Source organism: Cariama cristata, unplaced genomic scaffold, assembly GCF_000690535.1.
Source record: "Cariama cristata isolate BGI_N322 unplaced genomic scaffold, ASM69053v1 scaffold30140, whole genome shotgun sequence".
Lineage (NCBI taxonomy): Eukaryota > Metazoa > Chordata > Aves > Cariamiformes > Cariamidae > Cariama > Cariama cristata.
The window spans coordinates 1,644-13,995 of record NW_009595735.1 but is presented as its reverse complement, the minus strand read 5'-3'; the positions used below and the strand labels follow the sequence as shown (position 1 = coordinate 13,995).

The 12,352-nt window shown below is 43.0% G+C and overlaps 1 protein-coding gene across 1 annotated transcript in view; it reads left to right on the top strand.

The window, feature by feature from the left end:
* Positions 1-10,303, top strand: part of RANBP9 (RAN binding protein 9) — a 19,787-nt gene extending 9,484 nt beyond the window's left edge. The window contains exons 6-12 of the mRNA XM_009703293.1: positions 401-509; positions 1,921-2,111; positions 3,872-4,019; positions 5,731-5,852; positions 8,159-8,310; positions 8,872-8,983; positions 9,355-10,303. Coding sequence (XP_009701595.1) covers positions 401-509; positions 1,921-2,111; positions 3,872-4,019; positions 5,731-5,852; positions 8,159-8,310; positions 8,872-8,983; positions 9,355-9,485 — 965 coding nt within the window. The 3' untranslated portion in view covers positions 9,486-10,303. The remainder of the gene's footprint in view (positions 1-400; positions 510-1,920; positions 2,112-3,871; positions 4,020-5,730; positions 5,853-8,158; positions 8,311-8,871; positions 8,984-9,354) is intronic.
* Positions 10,304-12,352: the final 2,049 nt, after the last annotated feature.

Genomic DNA, 12,352 nt, shown 5'->3' with positions numbered 1-12,352 from the left:
GTCTGCAGTCTTAATCTAGCTCTGAATGCGCAATCCGAGTACAAAATAGTTGTATGCTGGCAAGAAATAAGAATACTGAGTACTCGTTTAGATACATGTAGGTGGAGTGCAGTTCTTAAATTTTCCTGTTGAACATTTCAAGGAAGCATGATCTTTCTTTACACTACTTTTTTTCTAAGAGGAAGAAACCTTGTTGATTGATGGTTGCGGTGTCTTTTAATCGTTAATTTACATGTATTAATTCGTAAGCTGTCCATTTAACTGATGTTGGTTTTGGTGAACAGAAAAGCAGAAATTGGTTTTGGCAGGATGAATGGAGAACCCATTGAAACAACATAACAGCTGTATCCAAGTTTACTAGAAAAAAATCCTAATCTCTTATTTGTTTTTTGGTGAACAGGAATTCAGAAATTGGTTTTAGCAGGAAGAATGGGAGAAGCCATTGAAACAACACAACAGTTGTATCCAAGTTTACTAGAAAGAAATCCTAATCTCTTATTTGCATTAAAGTGAGTCTTCAAATTATACAGATGTGTGTTTATAGATGGCACAGTACCTTCTGAGACAAGACAGTTACTCATTTAAAGCTTTCACAGAAATTTAAACAACGTTAAGCAGCGTTTTTTAGAAAATGTGTATAGTTCACTTTTTATGCTATATGATTTGCTACATGTTTAACTAGGTTTTGTCATCAAGGTCCCGTTTTGCAGCATAATTCACATCTCACTGTAGACTTGTTCTCTAGAGCTAAGCTTTGTATTGTATTTTTTTTTTGAATCGATTTTAATCAGTTTGGGTGTCAAGTAAAACTTAAAATGTAAACTGATACATATTCAACAAGGTTAAGAGTCCTGTTGGCCTAAGTTGGTCTGTTCCTCCAAATGGGTGACTGACTTTAAAGACCAGTTCAAATGAGCTGTTTCACTCCACGTCACTTTACTAGAAACCTCTGGCTAATACTGTGGAAATTCTGTAATCCCAAAGAGTTCTCTTGGCTTCCCAGGCACACAATAGTCACCTTCGTTCTGGCATTTTTACTTGCCAGCTGCACTGATTCTCCAGAGTTCTGTATCACGTTGTAGTGTCTGAATGCAGGGAAAAAAAATCTGTTACCTCCTATGAGAACAAAGCACTTCAATTTTTACGTTCAGTTAAGTAACTTGGAATGTGTTTGAAGTCTGTCACGCTCAAGCGCTGAACAGAATTCACGTGATAGTACTGTAGACTTATCACAGAATTCACAAAACGCACACGTTTTGATGAAAGACTTCACTCAATAACGTCAATTGTATGTTATCTTTTTCTCAGTCTGTCTTTCTAAATTTTGCCTGTTCTCTTGAGGCTATCGAAGCCTAAAACATAAAGCAGTAGTTCTGAGCTTCCTTAAAGTCCATAGTAAAACCTCCTTGTCTAAAATAAAATTGACAAAGAGCAACAGCCTCTAAAGGGAAGGTTTGTATACGAGCTTGTTTTTCCAAAGGTTTTCTAGTGCAAATGTTTAATGTTAAGAGTTACCATTTAAGGCTTACTGTTCCAGACAGTCAAACTCTGTTCTCATTGACTTTGAGAGAAATGACAGACGTGACAAGGGAATGACATAGCCTTCTCAAGAAATAACCTTGCCCCTGCCAATAAAACCAAACAGTTAACAAGAAAATACAGTTTAGCCGTCTAAACTTTGAGGACTTCCTGACAAAAGTCTGTCCTCAAAGGATAATATTCCTGTTCTCCTCCCTCACAAATTTTGTAATTGCGTATTTTTGGCTGAATACTCCAAAGCTTCTTGACGATTGGGTTACTGACATCCAGCATTTTGTTGAGTCAGACTTCTTGTGTATTTAACACTAAAGTTAAATCATTGCTATCGTTTCTAAATCGAAATGTGTTTTATTAGCTTAACTTTTTTTGCCTTTTGTTTAGAGTGCGCCAGTTTATAGAGATGGTGAATGGTACCGACAGCGAAGTGCGGTGTTTGGGAGGCCACAGTCCAAAATCTCAAGATAGTTACCCTGTTAGCCCACGATCGTTCAGTAGTCCTAGCATGAGTCCCAGCCATGGAATGAATATTCACAATTTGGCAACAGGCAAAGGGAGCAGCACACACTTTTCTGGTAGGTTGATGCGGAGGATACACCACGTAGATTCGCGTGTACCACACCGTGTAGTTTTTTTTACAATTAAGTATTGGGAGAAGTTACAAATACTCGCAGACTGACAAATTGTTGTACTTAAGAGTTGCTACTGAATGCTTTGTGTAAAAGTATAGTTTTAATGATTAAAAGGTGTGATTCTCAGTCATTGGGGAAATGGAAAGTGTATAAATAGAATCAGATTTTTTTGCATGCGCTCTTGATTTTACTAAGGGTTTGCAAAGTAGGTTGCCGCCGATTTCTAAGAAGTCCTTGCTTCTGGGAAATGGAAGGCTCCAACACAAATTTCCGTTGTCCTTTTGATGGTAATTTATGGCACGGGCAAGATAGTTTAAATCCAATAAGTGGTGTATAGGGTCCATTCCCTACGGTGTTTATGGAATAGTAGGAACAGCTGCTCTTGTGTGGGGAATACCAGAAGCTAGGTGGTGGAGTTAGGTAAAAGACTTTCTGCTGGCAGCCAAATTTCGGTCTGCACAGCCAAAATGCTTCTGAGAACGTCTCGGTGGTGGTAAAGCTTCAGTGGGAAACCACGGATGTTCAGAGCTGCCCCATGCCAACGGGGAGATCCCCCTGCCTTCAAAGCACCCCCGCAGAGCAGAAGTTGGGCACATCAAAACGGTACATGAACCTGTCCTCTTTGAACCCAAGGCTCTTAAGATAGCAGAGGCCACCAACCTTCACTTCTGTTTCATTCTTAAATCCAAACTGGAGCTGATGGGGGCTTTTTTTAAGACTTTTTTTTTTTTTTTCCTTGGCGAGATTGAGTCGGAAGCCAGTGTAGCCTGGCCACCAGAATACCTGGTGCCCTTGGACAGGCAGCAGCCTCGCTTTTCTTCCCTCTGTGTCAAGAGTGTGCTAGCACGTGTGTGAGTGGAGGCCCACTCGGATTTTCTCTTTCTTCTTCAGGTGGTTATTGGGATGTGTTGTAGAAAGCCACCTCTCCCTTTCTAATTTTGAAAATAGACCAGTTGATGAATATATTATTAGAATTGAGGTTTGGGATTTCCTGAATGGCAGCAACTGTTTTGTTCCTAATAAGCCCTTCCTGTGACCTGTTTCTATGTTAGAAGGTAGTAGGCGGCTCCTGCTTTTGGGCTTGATAGAACTGGCAATCATGTGCTTGCTTCAGAGAGTCATTTCTTGATTATATTTTTAGAAGGGTCGGAAGAGATTTTAGCCAGGCATTATAATTTCTCAGTGTGGCGTAATTTTATTTAGCAAAGCATAATATTAACAATTAAAATAATTGCATGGGGAAGGAGAGAGGTTGTATTTGAATGTAGCAACGTGTGAAGTACTTTCAGCACTGATTTTTACTGCATATTTATCAAGAGAATTATGTGATTAGGAATTAATAAGATGCATGTCTGCTTCCATTCCTAATGATTACAGTGGCCTAGAAAAGATTTTCAGATCTTTGAGAAACAATGTAGCAGCTCTAAAAAAAGCAGTTTTCTCTTTTACTGGTGAATAAGTACAACTGAAAAACCTTCTCATGTATGTGTTAGTACTTGTTAAATAATGCTTAGCTTCTGCACTGTAGAAACCTTAAAGGTTCGAATACCTGAAACACGGAGGCTCAGTATTTGGGTTTATTTGTTTAGCAAATCTAGCGTTTACTGACCGGGAACAATTAAGCTGTACTTATTTCACTTCTATAAATCAGTACTTACAAATAAAGCTTGCAGATAATTACAATTACTAACACTTTCTTTCAGGGTTTGAAAGCAGTTGCAGTAACGGAGTAATATCAAATAAAGCGCATCAGTCTTACTGTCACAGTAAACACACCACCACCAGCTTGAATGTACCAGAGCTCAACAACATAAATGCATCAAGATCACAGCAGGTTAACAGCTATTCCAGGTGAGTAAACCTCACGTGCCTCTAACTTACCTTAAGGCTTGCGTTGTCCACATGCTTGTGTTGCAGAGAAGAGGAGTTTTCAGTGGGATTTGTTGTGATCTTTTTGTTTTTCAAGGGCGGTTGAAACATTCAGCGTTAGGGGCCGAGAGCTGGCGATGGCTCCAGCGTGCTTTGGGTTTGTTTTAACTTCTCCAGCTCACTCGGCTGTTTTCTCCTGTTTGGGTAAAGAAATGCCATGGACAAAAATAAATTACCTGGCTTATAGCTATTTATGGTCAGTTTTGAAGTCATACGGTAAAGATTAACTAGTTCTCTGCACTCGGGGTTGTAATTTAAGCCACTGACATTGATGTAAGCACACTGCCTGTAGGCAATGAAAAGTTTTCCAGAAACTTTCCGTTTGTGGCAGTATCTGCACAGTAAACACAACTGAGATGCATGTGAAATGTGGATTCCCTTCCATTGCGCACACAAGAGTTGTTTGCCTACTCCAATCGCTGTCACTTGTGCAAACACGTTCCATTCAGAGAATGAAGAGAGATTATTAACCAGGGTTAATATGGTTATTCCTAACCGGTAAATACTAAGCTCTGGGTTGCACAGACGGAGCAGAACCTAATTTGACGTGAAATACAACGGTGCTCAGCTGCGTTGTCCGAGGTGGATTCCCAAAATACCAACTAGGATGTGATGATGCAGTGGTGATAACAAGAAGTATTTCAGTTGGATAGTGACGATTGGGGGGAAAAAAGGAAGACGAACAATTTTACTCGTTAACTTCTTTGTGTCGGCCGTTGCCTCTGCCAAAAAGCCTGGCAGTGCCCGGGCAGCTTTGAGACTTTTCACAGGAGGAAGGCGATTCCTTGGCTGCAGTGTTGCCCACTCAGAGGCCTTTTGGTTTCCTTCCTCCAGGGAAGCTGAGTTATTTTTGGTTGCTTAGAAGCGAGATACTAAACTTCTAAATTGAATCTTTTTGGTCTTGAGAGAGGTTTTAGGTTGTCATTCTCCATGAGGAAATAGAACAGGCTAGGATGTAACCGTCAGCAAAGCTCAGTCCTCAGGGCCACGCTGGCGTTTTCTGAAAGTGCTTCTGTGACCGGCCGCGAGCGAAGCGTGGTGAGGAGTTGTGTGCCCTGAATTTGCCTCCGAGTCTCTCTTCAGTGTCTTGGTTTGTCTTCAGTATTTGCTTTGGGTTTTTTTCTTCTTTTTCCCCTGTCCTTCCACTGAGAGTAAATGAGAGATCAAGGCTTTTTTGAAAGAATAATTTACCTAAATATGATATTCTCTAAGTGGGCTGTATATTGAGGTAGTTGTTTTTTAAGAAAAAAAAAAAAGTGGGAATAGTATGTTTTCTCAGTGCATTTCTCCAGCCCTATGTATGTCCGTACAGCTAAACAAACAAAGTAAGAACTTTTTGGTGTGTGTTTAGAAAGTGTTATACTACTTATTCCTGAATAATGGTGGACATGTTTCATTTTTCAGCATCTGAAAATGTTATTTTACTGAATGCTAATGTTAGGCGAGAGCGCCTTAAAATGTCCCTGGTGTTCTGGTATCGCCAGTTGGTCTGGAAAAAAACTGTGGTCTAACTTGGCGATACTTAGAAGCAGCTTTTCAGTAGCCAAGATGGGGAAGTAGCGTGCTGAAGTTGTGAAGGTAACCCAAAGTACTTAAATATGAGTAAAACTTTTATTTATTACTCTCTTTTCAGCAATGATGTAGACATGGAAACAGATCACTACTCCAATGGGGTTGCTGAGACTTCATCCAATGGCTTCCTAAATGGTAGTTCTAAACATGATCACGAAATGGAAGAATGTGACACAGAAATGGGTCTGCAGTGATATTTCTTACATTTTTATTAAGTCATGGCAACAAGGTTATGTTTTTACTTGCAATGCTTCCCAACTTGAAAATTAGGGATTTTAGCTCAAGTCTTAATTTTGTTTGTTTGTTTTGTTGTTAGTAGATGTAAATTGCGTAACCACTGAGTTAGGTGCTCCAGCGTCAGTGAGAGAACAGGGGGAACTGGTAACTCGCGGATACTGAAGCTAGCATCGAGTTCTAAGGAATTACCTTTGCCAAGAAACACCCTGCTGTGCGGCACGCCTGGCCTAGGGCTGGCAGACTGCTTCTCCCTCTCCCCCTCGTCCTCTTACCATTTGGGGTTCTCGTGGCATCTTTGCACTCGACCGTGAGAGTAGGAATTCCAAATTGCTTCTCTTTTAGAATGCAAAGTGCTAATATTAAATGCTGAAGAAAAGAGCTATATTTGGGAACTGAGATGTTAAAAAAAAAAAAAAAAAAGTTTTTCACCAAAAAAGAATCCTGTTTCACATAGTTGTGATTTAAAAATTAACTTTTTGGTTTCCTTAACATGCTTTATACTCAGTCATACCTGTTAGTGACAAACGCGTATTGAAATGCCCTGCGATGGCCGGGGCAGCGTGCGAAGGTGGTGGTTGCTGGGTGCGTTAGGGTGCCGGCTGGCCCTCTCTAAGGCGGATCCCTTCCGTGCCGGCGGGCTGCGGCTCAGGCAATGGTTGTTGCTGGCCGTGCCTGAAGAAGCGGAGGAATCCAGCCCGGCCATTTCTGCAGTTGCAGAACTATCCGCTCAAACAAGTGATTTAACCAGCCGCCAGTTAAGAGGTAGTTGAAATGAAATGTGGAAGTCAGGACGTCGCTGGTAAACTTTGCAGTAGTACCTGCAGGTACCTGTGAACGCTTCACAGTTCTGAGCGCAGGCGCTGCTGCGGATCCTGCAGCTTTGCTGGTAAAAGGACTGGGGAGCTGTTGAAAAGCAAACAGAATTCTGTTACAGCCCCGGAGCGGGGAGATGCAAAGTGCCAGAGTCTTTTCCCTGCCTTATGCTCGGAAACCGGATAATAGCAAGGCCTCGTTTCCGTGACAGAAAAACCAAAATGCTTCTTTACTCTCTTGCAGCCTTTGCCACAGAGGCTTGCTGGGACAGCCGTGAGGCAGCTGCGCAGGGCACAGAGTTGTTGGCGGCTTTGTTTTGTTTTGCGTTTTAAGGTAGTTTGTTTTCTGCCTTTGGAAAAAGTGATGTCCTAGGTTGGGCTGGAGCTGGCAACAAACACCACTGCTTGGAGACTTGGGGGCGCTTCACCTCTGTGAAAAAGAACTGTGGCTCCTCAACCTACATTGGTTACACCCCCCCCCCAGTTTGAGTTCGGTGGTTTTTTTGCTTTTCGAAATATTTATATATTCTCCTTAGTGCTGTGTATGTAGTGTTAAGTAGGCGGATTTTTTGCCAGAGGTGATACACTCACATCTAAGGGAAAAAAAACAAGTGGCCACTTACAAATCCTTGTTCGAAATAATGGTCAAAACACATCGCTAGATAGCAATGTCAAAGTCAGAAACAAGAATGGTTTAGTAATTAAAGTGTACATCAAAAATCTGATTCAAAACTTGATTCCATTGATGAAAAAAGGCAAGGAATGGATAAATGCTTTTTTTTCCTTTTTTTTACAGGTTGCTTTAGTTGTAAATTTAAACAAGGCAGAACTTTGAGAGAAGCCAAGGGTTGATTTACTATTCATAAACTGCATTAATCTCTTTTAAAAATCACTCGTATTGGGCAATATTGTAGCAAACCGTACAGAAAGCAATTGCAGCATTCTGCTTGATTACAGAAGCCTGAAATGTCCAAATTCTGAAGTGAATTTATTCTAGAAGGCGTATGACCAGCCTAAATGATCGTCTTGTAGGCTGTTGGGGAAGTTCAGGGGGTTTTACCCTCTGTTGGCAGTTCCGCGCTTGGCGTAGCCTTAAAGTGCAACGCCAAAGAATTAAAAAGGTGGAACTGTGTGAACTTTTATTGTTGTTGTTACTAACTTCCATAAAACTTTAGGGTAAAATTTGATTTATGGTCTAGGTAGTTTAAAATTAACCATTGCAAAATTAACAGCCTTTGCCGTTAGTGACCTAAGTCTGTTGGTGTTTATATCCAGGAGGAATTCAGCAGTGCTCGGTATAGGAGTACGCTGTGCCAGGGGCTCTGGCCCGACGTGCTTTCTCTCCGAGCAATCAGTGCAGTATCAGGGCAGAGGCTGTAGATCCCTAGACCGTTATTGTCAGCTCTGTTAGCGGTGATGATGACGATCTCATTTTTGCAGAAGTAGATTCAAGTCAGTTAAGACGTCAGCTGTGTGGTGGCAGCCAAGCGGCTATTGAAAGAATGATCCATTTTGGGAGAGAATTGCAAGCAATGAGTGAGCAGCTAAGAAGAGAATGTGGCAAAAACACGGCGAATAAGAAAATGCTCAAGGTATGTTTCGTCTTGAAATGGCGGCGTTAAGGCGAATAGCCGTGCCGCCCCGCAGAGACTCTCCCCAGCACCCGGCATTGCAATACTGCTCTGCTTTAACTTGGGCGGGCGTTTGTTTCTTCATCCGGGCGCAGTGTTTGAGTCAGCCGCGGTGTAGCCCCGTCTCCTGCCCCATTCCGTACTGTAGCACAATTAAAACCAGAGATTAATTTAGCGCTTCCCTCGCTCCCATTTCTGACCACGTAGCTTGGCCTCCTGAGTCAAAGTGCCGTGTTCGGCTCTAATGGGACCTGAACCGCAGGAAAGAGGGTTGATACAGGTGCATAAAACGTGGTCTTTTTCGTAGTCTTGGGCGTTAATTAGGTTACCTTGATTTGAGACTGCTCTGGAAAAGAATTCCCCTGCCAGAGGCTGACTGCCTGCCGTTGTCCGTCTGTTTTCTCTTTCCCCATCACCTCTTAAAAACAACCATCACCAAAATGGGTGAAGAAAATAGTAGTCCTCCTTCCCACTACTAGCGTATAGGTGGGAGACCTAACAAAAATCATCTTTTTTCCCCAGGATGCGTTCAGTTTACTTGCGTATTCCGATCCCTGGAGCAGCCCTGTTGGAAATCAGCTTGACCCGATACAGCGAGAACCGGTGTGCTCTGTACTCAATAGTGCAATACTCGGTGAGTAAAGGCTGGTGGTTTTCGGAGCGCCCGCCCTTCCAGGCGCGAGTCACGCCCTGGGTTTCCTGCGCGATTAACGAAGCACAGCGAGGGCAGGGCACGCGCTTTTGGTGAAGGAGGGGAGGGGGTGGTGTTGCGGGGGTACTCCTCTAACAGATGGAATCCTCCTCCTCCTTGTTCAAAGCAAAAAGGGAATTTGAAAATGTTGCTTTGTGGCTCCTGCCCTGTCTTGCTGTAAGAGCAGACTCTGGAAGTGAACAGAGGAATTTTTGAAACGAAGGATTTAAGCCGCTGTTAAAATGTCAAAAGCTTTCAGTGCGTTACTGCGAAATGAATGAGGGACGTTAACTGCCACTGTGGTTCTTTTCCAGAGACTCACAATCTGCCAAAGCAACCGCCGCTTGCCCTAGCCATGGGCCAAGCGTCGCAGTGTCTAGGATTGATGGCTCGATCGGGAATCGGATCCTGCGCCTTCGCCACAGTGGAGGACTACCTACACTAGCTATGCAGCCGAAGAGCGGGAAGGTGGTGTATTCAACACGGAAAGCAGAGCCGCTCTGCTGACTGGAATTTGGAATTTTAATTATGTACTAAGGACAAGTCTGTCGCTTTATGTTGCTTCCTAGTTTACAGCATGATGCAAATGATTTCTAACTTAGCGTTAGGAGAAAATTTCCATCTTTAAACCTCTTAGACAACTAAGAGTCGAAACTATCACTGATAATGTCAGACATCCAGATCGACAAGTACCGATCCTTGGAACGATTGTCCAAAACAAACCAAAAACCCTGCTACCTTGTGGTGGGACGGAATACAAAATGGGGATGTATTAGCATGTGGGTGATGTAACCGTCGAGCAGGATGACTTGCCAACCTCCACCTCCATCGTTACATAGTTCAATCAGTGTAATTTGCAAAGTGCATAAACACCTGATGGTTTGGATATATAGTGTTGATGGGAAGAAATGATATTTTTTAATGTGTACTGTAAAACTTGAATTACTCAGGAGCTGAGTGAATATGTTTGTTGCTACTTACAATCCCAACCTGTTGATCTTAGTAGGTTTTTTTTTTTGTTTTAACATGGTCTTTTCAACTTTGTTTCCTTGTTTAACTACAGACAGCTTCTGTTGTGTAGACTCACCAGTTTAACTGTTGTATTATAACAGTATTACATGTCAACACAGTGTGGTTATGACCTATTTATATAAAAACCAAATATTTAGTCAGTTTACAGTCTTAATTTAATCTTTGTACACCTTGCATTTTTAAAAGTGCTTAAATAGTACTATATTGCAATAAAATGTAGTGATATCATAATTAACCAGCCATTAAAAACTTACTTCTACAGACACGGTAGCACAAACTTGTACGCTACGTTTCCTGGCTTCTAGAGCTCTGTCCTAGAGCGATGGATTGAGGGTGATGGACCGGGGCTGCAGCTTCTCTGTGCCAGGGCTTTTTTGGGCTGTCAAAAATTAAACGTTGTCTGACCAAGCAAGTGGAGTTGGTGGGTATTTCCCCCTGAAGATTGGGGGTGGGGGGAAAAACCTTACTATTTGAAAGCAATCAGCAGGCTGGATGGAAAGGTCCCCCGCTATGTGAGGTGACTTAACCATTCCAGGCTTAGGATACAGCCTTTCTTAGGAGATGCAAATAACCGAAAAAGCAGGAATAACCGATTGCTGCAAGAACTGCAGCATCCAGAACAGACAGTACAAAACAGTGGTCATCTTTATTCGCTGCCAAGGAGCTGCCTCCACAAGCCTGGCGCTAACACGAGCTGCCCTCAGTCCGCAGGAAGGGGTCAGAGACCGTGGTTTCTTTCCCCGCTTCTGAGAGAGCAGGGCGGGCTGTCGTGGCGCAGCTGAGGGAGAAATGCGGGGGAAAAAAACAAACACCAAAACACACCTTTGTGGTGTGGAGAGACTAACTGTCAGTAAAAGTCCTTAACAGCATCTCCTGAAGAAGCCGTCTTCATACTCGATTTTTGATCTGTGTCGAGAGCCAGCGTTTTTTAAACCTTGCTGCGCTTTGCTTTTTTTCTTGCCCTGGGGAAAAACAAGCAAACAAACAGCCATTAGTTAGTTCCCTTTGTCTTAGCCCAGCTCCTGGAGCAGCAGCAATCCATCGGTTGGTTACCAGAGCATTTCAGAACAGAACTGACTGGAAAGCTGAGGAACTTCCCATCACATTCTACAGCCAACCGGTGCCTTCCACGGGCCTGGGGTTCCAGCTGGCACCCCTCTCCTTCAGCCAGAGCGCTGCCGTAGCATCGCTTCCATGACTGAAGCACAGACTCTGCCTGCTCAGGCTCAGTAACGTCTGCCTCCGGTGCGCCTCGCAGCCTGTGCGTGTGTGGCCGTAACCAACACAGGTGTGAGTCCCTACCCATTCTTTTTCTGCAATTTTTTTTTTTTTTTTAAATGAAGAGAGAGGGGTGTTATTTCCCTGTGCTCACACAGATGTTTGGGGATCTTGGCAGCCCTGCTGTAAGTTTTACACTGATCCAAAATGACTTCCAGCAGCTCAGCGGTTGTAGGCTGAAACAGCAATTAGTACAGTATGTATTTCACCAAGTGAACATGCCTCTAGGCCCATGCGCTATTTCTTAATATACCACAAATGTAATTTTTTTCAAGTTCTGTTGTCTCGTACACCTGCTCACTGCCCTGCCCTTACTGGCAGGGTCACTGAGTGAGAAGGCAGCAACACAGCCCTCTCTCTACCATGGGAAATCTGCTTTACTAGGAAAAAAAAAAAAGAAAAGAAAAAAAAGTGTACTTTTTAAACCACATATGCATAAAGTAAAGTAGTCTTTGACATTTTATACTCACCCCAAGATTTGTCCACAAACTGAACTGCAGCTTTTTTAACTGGGTCTTTCTTGTTTTCAAGGGAAAAAAATTCATTTGCTGAAATGGAGATGAGTGTTAATTACTAGGAGTTTGACTCAGACAAAGCTAGACACAGCCCCGCCTAAGGAGAACGCCTTACCCTGGGCCCGGTTGGCGTCTGGTCCGTAGAGCTGAGCGTTTAAAAAGTCTTTGGCGAGCTGTTGGTGGAGGCCTGCTAAACTCTGCTCTTTCAAACACACGGCCGTATAGTTTCCTTGTGACCTAGTTAAATAGAGAGATGTAAATCCCCGCAGCGCAGTTACAGAACCCAGCACAACAGAGACACCAGTCCGTGCTTTGCTGCTTGAGCCCAACAGCAGCCGGTGCTGGTTTCTGGTGCTCAGATGAGCTTTGTAGCGCTATTAAAAAAAAAAATTAAAAAAATTGGACCAAGACTCTCAACCTGTCATCATATGCCTTTACGTGCCCCCAGTAGTGCAATTCGTCTATAGGGACACCCACAACAAAGAAA